General features: G+C 40.4%; 1 protein-coding gene across 4 annotated transcripts in view; it reads right to left on the bottom strand.

Moving 5' to 3' along the window:
• Nucleotides 1–16,808, bottom strand: part of MSRB3 (methionine sulfoxide reductase B3) — a 273,055-nt gene that overhangs the window by 83,979 nt on the left and 172,268 nt on the right. For 2 of the 4 annotated variants that reach the window (XM_090273565.1, XM_090273566.1), the window contains one exon: nucleotides 7,739–10,854. The exons of the other annotated variants lie outside the window; for them this stretch is intronic. In XM_090273565.1, the coding sequence (XP_090129691.1) occupies nucleotides 10,687–10,854 (168 nt within the window). In that variant the 3' untranslated portion in view covers nucleotides 7,739–10,686. Of the gene's footprint in view, nucleotides 1–7,738; nucleotides 10,855–16,808 lie in introns of those variants that run through there. 4 annotated transcript variants of the gene reach the window in all.

The raw sequence follows: 16,808 nt of genomic DNA, 5'->3' as shown, positions 1-16,808 counted from the left end.
ACTTCTTTGAAAGAGTGTCATTTAAATTTAGGCTGGAAATAGTTTAAGTAAGACTTAGTTCATTGAAGAATTCTTTTTTTAAAATATATTTTATTGATTATGCTATTACAGTTGTCCCAATTTTCCCCCTTTGCCCTCCTCCATCTGGCATCCCCAATTCCATCCAACAATCCCCACTGTTAGTTCATGTCCATGAGTTGTACATATAAGTCTTTTGGCTTCTCCACTTCCTATACTGTTCTTAACACCCCCCTGCCTATTCTGTACCTACCAATTTGCACTTCTTCCCTGCACCTTTTCCCTCATTCTCCTCCTTCCTCCATCCAACTGATAATCCTCCAAATGATCTCCATATCTATAATTCTGTTTCTATTCTGCTTGTTTGCTTAGTTTGTTTTTTAGATTCAATTGTTGATAGTTGTGAATTTATTGCCATTGTAATGTTCATAGTTTTGATCTTCTTTTCCTTAAATAAGTACCTTTAACACTTAATATAATAATGACTTGGTGAAGATGAACTCCTCTAGCTTTACATTGTCTGGGAAGCACTTTATCTGCCCTTCCATGCTAAATGATAGCTTTGCCAGACAGAGTAATCTAGGGTCCTTGCTTTTCATCATTTTGAATACTTCTTGCCTGTCTCTCTAGCCTACAAAGTTTCTTTTAAGAAGTCAGCTGACAATTTTATGGGAACTTCTTTGTAGATAACTATCTGCTTTTCTCTTGCTGCTTTTAAGACCCTCTCTTTATCTTGAACCTTTGGCATTTTAATGATGATGCGTCTTCCTATGGTTCTCTTTGTGTCCATCTTGTTTGGGACTCTCTGTGCTTCCTGGACTTGTATGACTATTTCTTTCACCAAATTAGGAAAGATTTCTTTCACTAATTTTTCAAATAAGTTGTCGATTTCTTGGTCTTTCTCTTCTTCTAGCACCCCTATGATACAAATGTTGGTATGTTTGAAGTTGTCCCAGAGGCTCCTTAGCCTATCCTTGTTTTTCTTTTCATTCAATTGTCTTCTTGCTGTTCTGATTAAATGTTTTTTTCTTCCATATGTTCCAAATCATTGATTTAATTCTTGGCTTCATCCACTTACTTCACTGTTGGCACCCTGTGAATTTACTTTATTTCACTTAGTATGATCTTCATTTGTGCCTGGGTCTTTTTTAATGCTTTTGAAGTACTGAATGAGTTCTTTGAGCATCCTGATCACCAATGTTTTGAACTCTGCATCTGACAGATTGTTTATCCCCATTTTGTTTAGTTCTTTTTCTGGAGTTTTGTTCTGTTCTTTCATTTGAGCCATGTTTCTTTGTCTCATCATTTTGGCTTCCTCCCTGTGTTTGTCCCTATGTATTTGGTAGACTTGCTTGACTCCCTGTCTTAGTAGTGTAGCCTATTGTACAAAAGCGCACTGGTAAGTTGGATGGAGTGGAGCCTTAGGTAATCACCATGGGGCAGGGAAACCAGTGTGAATCAGGTTGATGAAGTCTCCAATATGATGTGGCCACTGTCTGGCTCTGTGTGGGGAAGGGCTCAGAAAGGGGATAATTCCGTTACCTAGCCTCTGGAGTTATGTCTGGGAAGAAGTTGTCCCCAGCACTTTCCCTGATGCCAAACCCTTCAGTTTCTCCCCGTGTGCCCTTCCAGTTGCTGCCCTGGTGCTGGAGCCCAGAGGAAGTAAATCTGTGTAAGTCCTAAGTCTGTTGAGGGCTTTTTAAGACAAGATGCTTGAGAATCCTGCAGTTTCTTCTAGCTCCCCAACTCTCTCTGGTTTTATAGCCAGAAATTATAGGGACTATCTTCCTGGCACTGAAACCTTGGGCTAGGTGGTCTGGTGTTGGGCTGGGATACCTTGCTCCCAAAGTATCCCTCCCACTTTTTACCCACCACACGTGGGTGTGGGACCACCTGTTCCACATTTCCACACATCTCTGCCCTTTCTACCTATCTGGCTGAATGTGACTTCTTTAATTCCTTGGTTGTCAAAGCTTCCATACATCCTGATTTTCTGACAATTCTGGGTGATAGTTGTTTTGTAGTTTAGTTGCAATTTTTTCTATGGTTGTGTGAGGAGACAAGCCATATTTATCTACACCTCCATCTTGACTAGAAGTCCAATTCTCTCTCCAAATCGGTTTGGAGAAACTTTTCTCCAAGTTGGGGATTAATCTCTCTATTTTTATTGACACCAGAGCTACACTCTCAGTGCTCAACCCCACTGCTGTAAAGTGGCCCCTGCTTCTGAGTAATAAAACAGTTCAAATATAAGTTTGGTGCAAAAATAATGTCTGATTTCGAGGTCTATTTTAAAAATGAAAAAGCCCATGATTATGAAAATATTTATTCATTAACATAGCCTCCTTTGCTTTCTAGAAACTCATTCCATCTGTCAACTAGTTTATAAATGCTATGCTTGTAAAATTCTTTAGGTTTTGAAGCAAAATATGAATCCAACTCATTTTAAACCTCTTCTCTTGATGTCAACCTAGGACCATCAAACTGGTTCTGTAGTCCCCGAAAGAAGTGATAATCAGAAGAAGCAAGGTCAGGAGAATATGGAGGATGAAGCAATATTTCCCAACCAAGCTCTTTCAAGAAATTTTTGGTGAGTCGAGCTGTGTGAGGACAAGAATTACCACGATGGAAGATGACACCCTTTCTGTTGACTAAGGAGGGTCACTTTTGGTTCAAAGCTGCTTTCAAATGATGAAGTTGTTCACAGTAAAGATTAGCAGTAATTGTTTGATTGTTGTCTAACAATTCATAATGGATGATCCCTTCCATATCCCACCATACACTCAACATGATCTTCTTTGGATGAAGTCCTCATCTTGGTTGTTGAAGTCTTCTTCCTCCTCAACTGATCCACAATTGGCAGCATTTAATGTTACGGTAAAGGATCCACTTCTCAGCACCTGTAACAAGCCTACCTAAAAATGGTGCCTGAAGGTGTCGTGAAAGCAATGGTTCACAACAAGCAACATGCTGTTGCAGATTCTCTGGAGATAGTTTGTGTACGACCCATTTTCCAACTACTGAAACCTTTCTAATACTTTTCAGTTGGTGTAGCATAGAGGTATGGGCTACATTCAATTGTTCTGCAAGTTCCCTAGAGGTAATCGTGGGGTTTTCTGTGACAACAGCTTCCAACACATCGGAATCAAGTTTTTTTGGATGACCGTCTTTTGGGCTCGTTTTTCAAACTAAAATCCCTACTTTGGAAATGGGAAAACCACCTCCTGCAACTTCTTTCAGTCACTGCATCATCCCCATAAGCACTCTGAATGGACTTTGTTGCTGTACTTGCATTGGCACCTTTATGAAACTCATAGAGTAAAACATTTCTAATGTGGTCTTTAGATGGGATGAACCCAGTGGGTGCAAATATTGCAAATGATTATGAACAATACTTCAATAATCTGAAAAAATAAGGTATAAAGTAGTCACTGTGACACCTAAAAATTATAAGAGGCACAAATTTAATAAATACTATCTAAAACTGTCTTTTAAAAAAGTTGAACATTACTTTTGCCCTAGTTGGGACTTCAAATAAACCTCATTGGGTTTCTATGTCTGTACCCATCCCATTTTATTTAGGTCCTTAAGAGAGTTCCTTAGTTCCTCTACTCCTATTTATTTTTTAGGCCAAGACTTCTTAAAGAAGTATCATGCCAAAATTTCTTCCTCCTGAAGGGGGGGAAATAATCCTAAAATTTGAGAGTGGCTATCAAAATAGCCAACTGGGTGAACTAAATGACTCTTCGACATCTTTTATTTGCTCATTTTCTGATGGCACTATAGCTGAATCTGGGAGCACTGATGATTTGTCCCTATTGGATCAGCTGCCATCCTCATTATGGGCAAAATCTTCAACTGATATTGGCAAAACCCACAGTGCACCACCTATTAAGATCAAATAGAGCCTTCAAACCCTTTCCCAGAATTAATCAATATCCTGTAAGTAAAGAGGTCCTTCAAGGTATAAAGTCCATAATAGAAAATTAAAGAACCCAAGGTCCTAGTCCTTCCAATTTTATCTATGAGAAAACCCAAGGGCTAAGGGTGGAGGTGTGTCGAGGACCTCTGAGCAAGAAACATATTGTTATCCCTTGACACCCTGTTGTTCCTAACCTTCACACACTACTAGATTCTAGCCCAACTGGAAGGAAGTTCTTTACTGGGATTGATTTATACAGTGCATTATTTAACTAACATTCCAGTTGATGAAGTGAGCCAATACCTTTTTGCCTTCACTTGGGAAGGGAATCAGTGCTCCTGGACAGTAATGCTTCGGGATTTTACTGTGAGCCCCTCTTCTCACAAATCCTGAAGGCTGACTTGGATGATATAACTTTCTCTAAAAGTTCTTCTTTGCTGCAATACATGGATGATTTGTTTCTTTGCTCTTCCTCCCAAGTCTTCTCACAAGGAAACAACTTCTACCTTTTAGAACTTTTAGGTTTAAAGGAAATAAAACCTCTAAAGAAAAATTAGTTCGTCCAAACCCAGGTTCAATATCTGGGGCATCTAATATCAGAACAAGGATTATACCTGTACCCAAGCAGGCTTCATGGTGTCCTAAACTTCCCAAGGCCCAAAACTAAGCAGCAACTGTGAGGCTTTCTTGAGCTATTGCCGAAAATTGAATCCCCATCTCCTTATGGCAAACTATTTGTATGTTTTACTAACTAATGGCAGTCTCAACCCAACTTTATGGGGGCAACATAGCCTGTTAAGCCTCATAGGAGAGTGTAATGACCCATCTGTTCTTGAACATCTCAGCAACATGGTCACCACTGTAGGCCCATAGGGTGTTCTAGTCAGCAAGGAGACCCTGTGGCTCAGGGATATCCCCCTGGCTGAAGCCACTACTTCCATGGTCCTTTTGGTTAAGGCCATAAGGAAATTGTTTGGGGATCCCCTTTAACCACCTTTGTACCTCATGCAATAAGAGCCCTCCTGGATTCTCACCACACCCAGCACCTTTTAGTCATCTTATCTCCTACGAAGTCCTGTTCTTTTAACTGCTCCTCACATAACTCTTCTATGTTGCAATAACCTTCATCCAGCTACTCCTCTCCCCTCAGACACTGATGAAGCTCCTCACACCTGCTTAACACTGAAGCGGCACCTCCTGATCCCTGCCACCAGCACCCCGTAATGATCTGCAGGAGACTCCTCTGGGTAATGCTGATTTCTCATGGTTCACAGGTGGTGCATATTTAAAGAGTAAAATGGGGGTAGACACTTGAATTCATGTATGGCACCTAAAGAAGTGTCACCAAAACCTGACTGGAACCGCACACAGAAGCAGGCGGCATCTGAAGAAGACAGCTTTCGCAAAAACACCAGACCAGGCCTGTGCAACGCTTTCTTACTATTGCTTCTTACTTTCGTTCCTTTTGTCTTTCTTGGGAGGAAAATGCCCTTGTCTGCATTTCCCAATCTACTGTGAAAGAGGAAACCTCCCCAGTGGCTGAATCTGTCATCAAGAGCTTCAATCTGTCCAAGATAATAATGACTCTTTATTTCACTACTTTCAGTCCTGAGCTCCTAATTTGGAATCATGATATAGACTAAGTTTGTTATGTTGTTTTTAATTTTGCTCTATATTCTTTTTGTTCTTAAGCTCTGCACCTGTGTCTTGTCAAACCTGGGCACAAGCAGTTCCAGTCAGTGCACCTTCCTTCTAACGTGGGTCAAAACACCCAGAGGTCTTTCCTAGTATCAAGGGACAAAAGGCCGCTGAAATCAGAAGACTTGACTGTTGATCAGTGATGCTTTCAGAGAAAAATATTTATCAAAAGGGGAAATGTCAAAATTTACAATAGAGACCTTAACAAAGACCGGAAGCACTGTTACAGCCTGGGGCAAAGCTCTCACACCCTATGTGGGTCATGAAAACCTAACTGGAACAACTCTAAGGTTACAACAGAGCTCTGTGACTATAATAGCTCTCTCTCCGTGTACACGGCTCACCCAGACCTGTTCTCCAGTTTTTGGAATCGCTGAGATGAACCCTGCCGTGAACATCCTGAAGTCCCAGAGAGGCAGTTGAGCACCACCAGCAGCCCGCAGTCAGCCCAGCAGTACAAACAGGAGTGAAGGTGGTGCTGGTTGATGAGGCTCGGCTAGTCCCTCTGGAGCAAGACAAATGGGCAGCCAAGGGTGAGAATAGCTGAACCACAGGAAGCTTTGGGAAAACCGTTGGACCCCTCTCTATACAAAGACAACCAGTGATGACAAATGAAACCATTTGGCGGAGGTGGTGGGGGAGTGGGGGAGATAAACATGCTTTTAAAATGAATATTAATTGAATTTCTATAACTAGAAGTTCCAAGGAAATGGTTCTCAAACTTGAACAGGAACCAGAATCACATGGAGGGCTTGCCAAAACACAAATTGTGAAGGCCCCACCCCAGAACTGTAGAAGCCAGAAGTCTGGGAGGGGGGCTAAAACCTGCATTGGGAGCAGTTGACACTGCAGCCTGGGGACCACACCTTTGCAAGCACTGTCCTAAGGTACACGACATGAAATCGCTGACCTCTCAATTTTAGGACCCCATGAATATGATTTAAATAATTGGCTGAAAAAAAACAAAAGTCCTCTCATCACTTCACTTCTCCTCCTCAAAATAATCAACAAAATAAACCAAAAAATTAAACTAACAATTTTGAATAAATAATTCTACAGTCATACATACAATTAGGGATACTTTCTGAGAAATGTGTCATTAGGTGATTTTTTAGTTGTGTGTGCGACTAACACAAACCTAGATGGTATAGCCTACTACATCCCTAGGCTATTTAATATAACCATTGCTCCTAGGTTACAGACCTGCACAGCATATTACTGTAGTGAGTACTGTAGTCAAGTGTAACAAAATAGTATTTGTGTCTTTAAACATCTAAACATCTAAATATAGAAAAGGTACAATAAAAAATACAAATTCCTGCATAGGCCGCTTACCATGAATGGGGCTTGAAGAACTGGAAGTTGCTCTGTTGAGTCAGTGAGTGAGTGGTGAGTGACTGTGAAGGCCCAGGACATTACTGTACACTATGCAGACTTTATAAACACTATGCACCAGCATCACCATAAACACATGAGTAATGCCTTATGCTATGTAGTCACTAGGCGATAGGAATTTTTCAGCTCCATTATAATATTGTGGGACCATCATCATATAAGCTGTCCATCATTGACCTAAATGTCATTATGCGGTGCATGACTATATACAGAAACTCTTCTGTAGAAATTATTTCAAAGGTATTTAAAATGGGGAACTCCTAATGTCTTTCCTTAGAGACCAATTCTTGACAACAGTGTAAGTGTCCTGTCAAATTCTTTAAGAAGAATCTAGGCAGCAGCATAGTATCATTCCTGCATTTTTTTCCATGGAGTTATCATGATGAAACTCCCCAAAGTCTATATTTGAAACACAAGAACATATACAAGCTGCTGAAGCTTCTGCTGAGGTGAGGTTAAGGATGTATAATTCTCCGGTCTTTCAAATCCCTGGAGGCCTTTCCTGGGGCTTGGGGTATGGAGAGTTGGACTCAAACCCACTGTCAGAGCCCCAGCTTGCAAAGGCCATTTCAGATAGGAGACCCTCAGTACAAACTGCAGGCTCATCAGCTGGGAAAGGGGTAAACAGAAGAGCCTACTGCAAACTCCCATGGATGGTCCATGTCTCTGTGCTTTAAAATGAGGAGTCTTAGGAATCAGACAAGAAACATTTTTATAAAGAAATTTTATTGCATATTTCCTGTATACAATAAATATAGGAAAGGGTTTTTTTAATGAAAACTTCACATCATTTTCAAAAGTTTTGAATTGTTTGAAGAAAAATTATTACAAAGCTTTCTGAAGCAAAAATAATATTTGACCTTCCAAACAAATGATAACCCATTCATCATATTCTGTATTTAAAGCAAGACATTCAATTCAGTTAACATGGAGAGGATTTTAAATTACTGTGCTGTTTGCATTAAGAATTTAAATGCATCTAAGAAGTAAAAAGTTTAAACACATAGAAATGTTCGCTAATACAATAGATACCGCTGCTTTCTTCAGATCCATTCTGCATGACTCTCTGGACATGCTTTGTACACACCAGCACAAACCTGCATCTTCTAACAGTACAGTAAGGGCTGAAAGAAGAGAGCGAAAGTCCCATGCATTTCCTATGTTAAATGGCATAACTCCCACAGATCACATACACCTCACCATATTGACTCAGTTCATTGCAATCCATATCCTGCAAAAATAAATCTAGTGCTCGACAGCTGACATTATTGCTCACTGACATTTTAGTAATATATTTCCTTAACATAAGACAGAAATATACTGAAATTTGATACCACTTAAACTCAAAAGCAATCTGGAATTAAACCACATGCATACACCCTACTCTTTTTTTCTATGAATGTTACATTTTTCTTAAAGTTGATGCTGGAAAACGTGGTAGAATAAAAACTGGCTTTCCATGAAACATAGACTAAGGATTAGAAAAAGAGTTTTTTGAGGGAAACGTTAAGCCCTACAATAAATATGAAGGAACAAAGAGAACCCAGAGTCTCTAGAGAGAGGAAAGAAGCCCCTAATTTATCTTCCTTGTCTATCCCAGCACGGTGGCTCGTGGCCAGCGGACCCTGGGGCGCCACACAGAACTGGAGTGACATGAGAGGGGCTGTGTGTGCGCCCAAAGGTCTTCACACTGGCCACTTCCACGTGGGATCGCTGGGTCGCTGGGGAATGGTGGTGCTCCCTCCGTGAGGCTGGAAACAGCTTCTAGGACAGTCTGGATGCTGAGGCTTCAACGATCTTAAATTTTATAATTCATTTCTATAGGGGAGTGAAACCTGCAAATTCCCGAGTGATCCCAGGGCCTGAGGGGAAACACCTGGGAGCTGAGGAAAGACAAGCATAACTTATCTGGAATTGCAAAGTTGTAGCACACAGGACGAGGAAGAGTCACTGGGATGTCAGGGCCTCGCCAGGAAGTTGGGAGACACATATAAGAATGTAGACATAACCACACTGACATTTCAATTTGTCACAACTTTTCATTTTAATTTCTCATTATTTCTTTAATATTGTCAAGTGTCTCTCTTATTTTTGCCCTGGTGCATATAAGATGTCAATTTTCATGAACTTTCAAAGATTTACAAAAATAATATTTTTCAAAAACTGCATTTCAGGATTAGCATTCAAGGCTACAGACACAAAATATATCAGCCATACACTGTACCTTCACACCTGGCTGCAGCGATATCAATTTGTATCACCATGGCTAAGATCCGTGAAAACCTTATTGTGCACAATGACATCCATCTCACCAGACTAAATGTTATACAACTGAGCAGAGCTTCTCAGAGTAAAACCAGCCATACTGCTACAAAGAAAAATTTCTGGCTCTTAGCCCAACTGTTTCCATACCAATCAGCTAACTGAACCTCCTCTCTGCTTCTTTCCATTTCAAATGCCTGGGTTTGGCCTTTGAGGCAATTAGAACCAGATCAGTTTAATTTTACAACACTGATCTTAACTGTATAGCCATATAATATTGTAATTTTGCCCTGAGAGTGTCAATTATTTTACAAATATTATAAGTCCCAGTTTAGACATGAAGAATAGGCATAAAGAGGCTAAATGCTCGTCTTTTGCCACATAACAGATTAGGGTCAAGGGTGGGACACAGGCTCATGGGTATTTCTATTTTAACCCCCATCATCTTTCCAGGGTTCTCCTGAACCCTGTGCGCAAAGTCCCTCCCATAGGGTTCTGTTCGTTATTTGCACTACCTTGTCAGCTCTTCTGCATGATACTGGCTGCATGAGCAACCAGGACTTCCTCTTTGGTCTTCTCTGCTCGTTATTTCCGCTGCCTTGATGAAGTGTGTTGTGCCCAATATTTTATTTTACACAGTGGAATTCACCAAAATGCTCTTCCGGATGCAGCTGGTATTAGGTGTGGAGGGACGGACTTATAAAAGGCAATGGCAGGTGTTCTTCTTTGTGAACTTTGGACAAAATGGGGCTCCACATTTTACAATTCTCTTACATTCCAATGTGTTCAATGGAAAATAAAATAAAGGCCTAACCGTGAGGTAATGTTTACTTCTCTGCCACAATACTCAGTGCACCCCCTCAGATCTGGCAACAATTTAACATAAGGAAAGACTTTAGACCTTCACACCCTTTTAGTGAGAATAAACGACCTTAGCTCAAACTGTCCACAAAACTAAGAAGTCTCATAAGACATCACTCCATCCTTATCTGTACAAATGACTCAAGGCCATGTGTCCCATAGGCCTTCGTGCCCTGTGCTTCTGAGCTCTTCACGCTGGAAGACCAAGCACCTTCAGCCTATTAACCAAGGGGGAAAAGAATCTCAAAAGAAGCTATGTGCATGAAGAGAATAACGCCAAATGGTACTTAAGTGGCTTGTGGAGGTTTCACAAAGCTATCTCCGCTCACTAAAGTTATAAACAGTTCTGGATCTAGTCAATAGCAAAATACATCGGTGGCCAGAGTCTCTGTTTAAGCAAAAGAAGGAATATATCAATAGCACAAAACTGCCCTTATATTCTTTTGAAAAAATATATCTAAGATAGACACTTTTGAATTCTGTTAATAAGCTGTGCATTAAGTGCACTTGTTTCCATCACTCCCAGGACTCTACAGCTCCGTTTTGTCTGCCTGGGCTGGGCTGCCCGCCCCGCTGCCCCCGTCGGCACCACTGCTGCTATCTGCAGGTGTGAAAGACAAGGAAGCCGAGTTTATGCAGTATCTTTTGCCGGTTGGACGGGGTCCGTCATCAAAAATGTGCCCAAGGTGAGCACCACACTGAAAGAGAAGAGCAAAATGTAAGCGAAAAGTGTGTACAAAGCAGGCTTTGAGAGGAACTCCCATTAAGCAGTTTAAATGGATGACCAGCCTGTAGAGAAATGATGGAAACCATCGTGGATGATTTCTAATCTGCCCGTCAATAGCTGCAAAGATGGTTTCTGGCAGGCTCTGCACCACATGCTGAGAAGAAAAAACACTAGAATTGTGCATATCAGAAATCATTTAGGAGCCACTGTATTTTTTGATCTGTGAAGTCTCTCAGCCAGCTGAAAAATGACTGCAGTAATTTTATGAATTGAGTTGACCCTTGATCTCCTTTTGTAAGAAACATGGCAGAATAAAATCTCTCCCCCTGGCATTACTTCTGGCTTTGGATGGGTGGGTTTCAGATATGCAGAAGTCCACTGTAAAAGATACTGTTTAACTGGCCATGACGGAGGTGATGTTTGCTTTCATGGGCAGTAAAACTTAACATCAGAGCAGTACTGGATGTGCCTGGAACCCAGCAAAGCAATAGCAAGGCTCCATGGATTTGTCACGGTCACCAGGACTGCAAGTGTGGCGAATGGGAACGTTGCTAGTCCCCGCAACCTTTTTTTCTGGCTTCCAATAGGTGGAGTGCCATGCTGGCTTCTTTACTCACGTGAACTATATTATGTGAACTATATTATGTGAAGAAGGAATACGCTGTTTAGCCCAAATGCATGCTACTGACCATGCAAAACAGCTGAGGAAGGAGAAGAGGCACGGGATCCAGACAGAGGCAGGAGGGATGGTTGGTTCCCATAGTGTTTAAGAGAAATGCAGCCCAGAGAAGATGTCCCCAAAAGGCTGGCTTGCTGAATAAAGCCCTGCACTAACTGCTGGGATGGTGGGTAAGGCTCCGGAAGACAACAGCACAGGTCCCACTGACCTGTCTCCCACCCTTTCTCAGCAGGGATGGGGGTGAAGGCTATGGAGGCATTAGTGCACCGCATTCAAACAGATTATGAAAATACATCATTTGTCCCATAACAAAAAAACAAAAGCCAGGGACAAATGACTTCCATTCATTTATTTAATAAATGTTTATGGAGTACCTGGCACTGCCCCAGACTCTGGAGAGACATGATAATCCCCGGCCCCATGGAGAAACAGATAACACGCATGCAAGGACATAAGAACTGTCAAGTATAGTAGTGGAAATGCATGCTATGCAGAAAAAAAGTGATATGAGGTGTCAGGCCTCGGGGCTGGCCTTTTAGGTATGGGGGTGAGGGGTGGCTTTTCTGGGATGGCTCTGGTACAAGAACCTGAAAGCAGTGGTATCTAGGGGAGGACATTTTGAACATATGGAAGAGTCAAGGTTTAGGGAAGAACATGAGAGAAGAGGCACCTACGTGATTCATTAATTATTCTCACTGCCTGTCTGGTGTGTAAAACACTTACAAACTGCAGAACAAAGAAAGTGGGAATTGACAAAGGAATAGGGCTAAGATACCAAATGAAGGTGGTGAGAGAGAAGGGAGGGACGGTGCTCATTACAATGAAAAGAACTAGAATCTCAGTTTCCCCGTTGAAAGTGCTAAACTCAATTCTCGAGGGTGCTCTAGTTATATTAATAAATAGCACAAATAGCAAGTTCGACTCTATGGCACTTCCATGTTAAAAGTGCATTCTTATTTTACTGCCAACATACTGTGTCAGCTTATTAAAGAACTAAAAATGAACCCTAAACTGATTTGATCTATTGCCTGGAAAATATGAAACAGGCCTAAAAAACAAATCTTGCATTATTTTACCACATTCTATGCAGGTTTAGGTAATATCAAGGCTGACAGCTCAGATTGCTTTTCCTTTCTATAAACAATTGAGGCCAAATTTTCAGGCATCAGCAGCTAAGATGCACCAGTAAAAAATACATATGCTTACCCAATGGACACAGGAAAACACCTAGTTCTGCCTGCCAAAACAGTCAGCATGCAGGCCAACAGGAACGAGTGCTCTCAGTGACCAGTATGTGTGCACATTATTGATCTCACATGCAGCCCCGGCACTTTGATCACTTGGCATCTGAGAGGTGGAGTTTTCACATAAAAGCCTCAGATAGTTTTTTTTTTTTTCTTTTCAATGAGTGAATGCAGCTATCTGGGCAAAATAAATGATAGTGCCTCTATTAATCATCTCTTGGGCATATTTAGAAAAAAGTTCTATTTACCTTACTCCAAAAATAAAGCACAGTCAGGATATATTTGAAGCCATTTAGAAGTACTTGTATGGTCTTCATTTCCCAAATCATTTGTAAAAATTCCAAATCAGAGTAATTTAATCTGTTGAACTAAGCTGGTTATTGGTCTGCAGTTTTGTTTGATAACTCTGGAACTGGTCTTTTGGTTAAACAGAAAGGAAAACACAGATTCAAGATGTGCCTAATCCCAGCAAAAGACAAAGGAAGAGGGGCTAGAAAGACACTATAGTCATAAAAAGGCAACAAAGGTCATTTGCGAACAACTATAATGGGTGAGGGACTGGCTAGGGAAATCTCAGAAAAGGTGTAAAAATAAGAATGATAACATCATCCTGCTTGCTGTAAGGTGTCCTGGAAGATTCACTCCTAGCTCAGATAACAGAGGAAGAAGCAACACTTCAAAGCATAGCAAAGTGTTTCTTTCTGTCTGGGCCACCACATACCTGTCCACCCCCCTTTGCCCACCAAGCTGAGAGGCCACTTGTAAGAGGAAGGCCTACCCACACAGCACCCTATCTGCATCCTTCCAGGTACATCTAGTCTCACATGGAAGACTATTACCGGCTTTCTTTTAAAAGTGCACAAGCCCTGAAGGCTCCTCCCTGAGAACGCACATGGAGCCCATTCTTTCCAGCTTCTACCCCTGGCCGAAGGCTGGGATGATGAATGGAAGTTGTCAGTGATGCGTTGTTTCTGTAGCCGCCTGCAAGTTCTGCCTCCCCAGCCTCAGCCAACTGGCAATGTGTTGGGGTCTCTCAGCACACCTGGTTGTAACTGAAACAAACTAGTTGCCCAATGGAGAAATCTCAGAAACCTGCTGTTAATGATTTATTTCAGGGTAGAATCTTTGGTGTGAATTTTGAAAGTTGTTTTAAAATGATTATGCATTTCTGCATTTTATAGATAAAATACAAACTATTATTCTTATTCTAAAGAAACAAGAGATGTTCAAAAGAAAAATTTTAATTCCCACAAGAATCTTTTATCACTTAAGCCTCCCAACATAGAAAAGTTGGCAACTAAAGAACCTACAGGGAACCGAAGGAAGGGACCCCACCCCACCCCACCCCGCTCTGCAAAAAAGTTATTGAGCATCAAATTTAACATAATTCTTTAAAATCTGACTGCAATTCTCAATTGTGTCCATAAGAAACACAAATAGTGCATTCAACACAGTTACATACTTCTACACTGATGTATTTCCAACTGTCCTGGAGGGTTTTCTCCCAGCTCTTCCTAGGATGTTTGGGGCTTTATTATTGTCATTTTCTCTTAAGTGTTTGATCTACAAGATGAAGTAGTTTCAAAGCAAGGCTTTTACACTTGGGCACGTGGGGCAGGATGGGAAGGAGAAAAGCGTTTTAAGAAGAAAAGCAATTTACTTTGCCAGTAGTATCCTGTTTTCTCCCACTGTTATTGAAGACACTTGTGTATAAGTAGGGCTCTTTTCCTCTGTGCTTATGTATTAATCTTTTTCCAAGGAAATGATTATAAAGTCACCAGTTTAGCATTATGATTTTACTGAAAGATCAAGAAAAAGAGAGATGGGCTGTGAGTCTGAAACCCTATTGTAACACATGGGTATCTTTAATCATCAGCAATATACGAGTTGTCATCTGCAAAAGATTAATAAGGTTTGGGGTTTTACCAAAAACTGCTTAACTTTTGAAAAATACTTTGTATTGGTGGATATTTACCTTTCTGTTGATTTGGCTGAGTTAGAAGAAATTAATAATGATCTAAAACAAACTTAAGGGACTCTACCATAGATCCAAGCAATAATAGCAGCAGTCATAAACAGACTCCAACCTGGGTAAACTCATGGATCTGATGGTTTCCTTAAAGATTATTATAAAAAGTTATGTGATTTATTGGTCTCCCATTTGCTTCAGATGTAGAATTTTGATCTAAAGAAGGAAGTATTTCCAGCAGGAACTTACTTCTATGAACTACAGCTTAAACCACGCAAATCTTACCTCTTTGCACTGAATTTAAACTTCTGACAAAGCATTAACAGGCTGGGTTTGGAGGGTTAGGGAGAAGCTGTCAAACAATTATTCACAGTGGTCAGTGAAACTGGAATAGAAGCAATGTATTTTATCACTAACTGAAAGATGTAAATTAAATAAAATTAAGGAAAATTCTTTGTAACTGAAAAGTGTTAGGAAATTGCTACAGGCAGTAGAAAGGTGCGTGTGCCCACCAAAAGTGGGCAAATTTAAGATAAAGATCCTCTTTGGAAGAGATAACTGGAATATAATTCCTCAATTCAGGAGACAGAATAGTAAAAAAAAAAACGAATATGGTTGCAACAAAAACCAGAATGTAGCAGGTCCCCTATTTCCTCCACCAGCAGGAATCCTAAGGAAGCCAGTGAAGAGTCTCCACCCCCCTTGCTTGTTTTCTGTGCTGTTAACTTAAAAGATTAGGCCATGTGCTAAGTTCCTTACACAGCAATTCTTATAGAAGGACTTTATTGCAACATTCCTCTGAAAAGTGGTGATAGTACTGAATCAAGCTCAACTTTCTCAATAAAATTTTACTAAATATTATTACTTAAGGAGTCACTGGACACATGGGAAAACTACAATGTAGTGTAAAGAGGTGGTAGGTTATGGCTCCCAGCATGTCTGCAATTTCTACCCAAGTATGAGGCCTAATTCACTGTGTGGTGTGATGGTGTGATCCATTTCACAATTAAAAAAAAAAAAAAAAGAATTCTAAATACTTCAGCAAGCATTAGGGACCAACAGACCAAAAACATATCACCACACTGCCAAGCAAGCATGTTGAGTCTATTGGTTTCATCCATGGAAGCTCAGTTCATTTGTATAAGTTGGCAGCAAAAGGGCAAAAGGGTCTTCATGTTTAGATACTGCACCTTTACTACAGGGAAAAAAGTACTTCACATAACAGGTCCGATCAAGAATGTCTACAAGATATTGAAAGCATCTAACAGATTCTTCAGAATACAAACTATAATACATTGATGCAATCTTGTCCAGAGAAAAGACAAGACATGTGAATTCAAAATACAGCAAGAAATCTAGAAAGAAGAGAAGCGAATCAGAGAAGTTTCCCACACACTGTCATATCAAAAAGGAGACAAAACAAAATGAAAAGATGGGAGAAGTTGAGAGTAGGGGAAGAGACTACACAAACTGAAAGAAAAAAAGGCAAAAGAGGATAAAATGATAGTTAAAGAATGAGAAACTAGAAAGTAAAATACAAGTGGTTACTCTAGTATGGAAACTATTAAAGCAGTTTTTTTAAGTCAAGATAAAAAGGCAAATGAAAAAAATAAAAAGAGAAAACTAAAGAAAAATGTAAAACAAAAGGAAAATAAACCTGTGTATGAAACACAAATTATTAAAAAAAAAATGATATGAAAGATGCCTGGCACACTTTAATTTAGGGAGCTGTTACTGCACTTGTGTGATGGACATTCCTGCTCTGTCCACATGGGGAAGAATCCAGCAAATGTATCATTTCTGGGGCTGAAACCCAGTTACTTTCTACATGGAGCTTACTTCGCAAAGCATGTATTTTTACAAATGCCTTAGGAAAACAAATTTCCTTCCCTCTTCTTTTTAAACTTAAGAGTTTTATTTAAGAAAGAGTCAACCACTTTTTAAATATGAGAAGTAAAGGTGGTGGAAAAAGAAGATGAAAGAACAGGTCAGTGTTAGTTCTTCCCCCAACTGTTACTCTTCACCCAAAATTA

Source organism: Furipterus horrens, unplaced genomic scaffold (assembly GCF_987537825.1).
Source record: "Furipterus horrens unplaced genomic scaffold, mFurHor1.1.pri manual_scaffold_4, whole genome shotgun sequence".
NCBI lineage: Eukaryota > Metazoa > Chordata > Mammalia > Chiroptera > Furipteridae > Furipterus > Furipterus horrens.
Note: the sequence above shows the minus strand (reverse complement) of the source record. Positions and strands in the feature narration are given on the sequence as shown.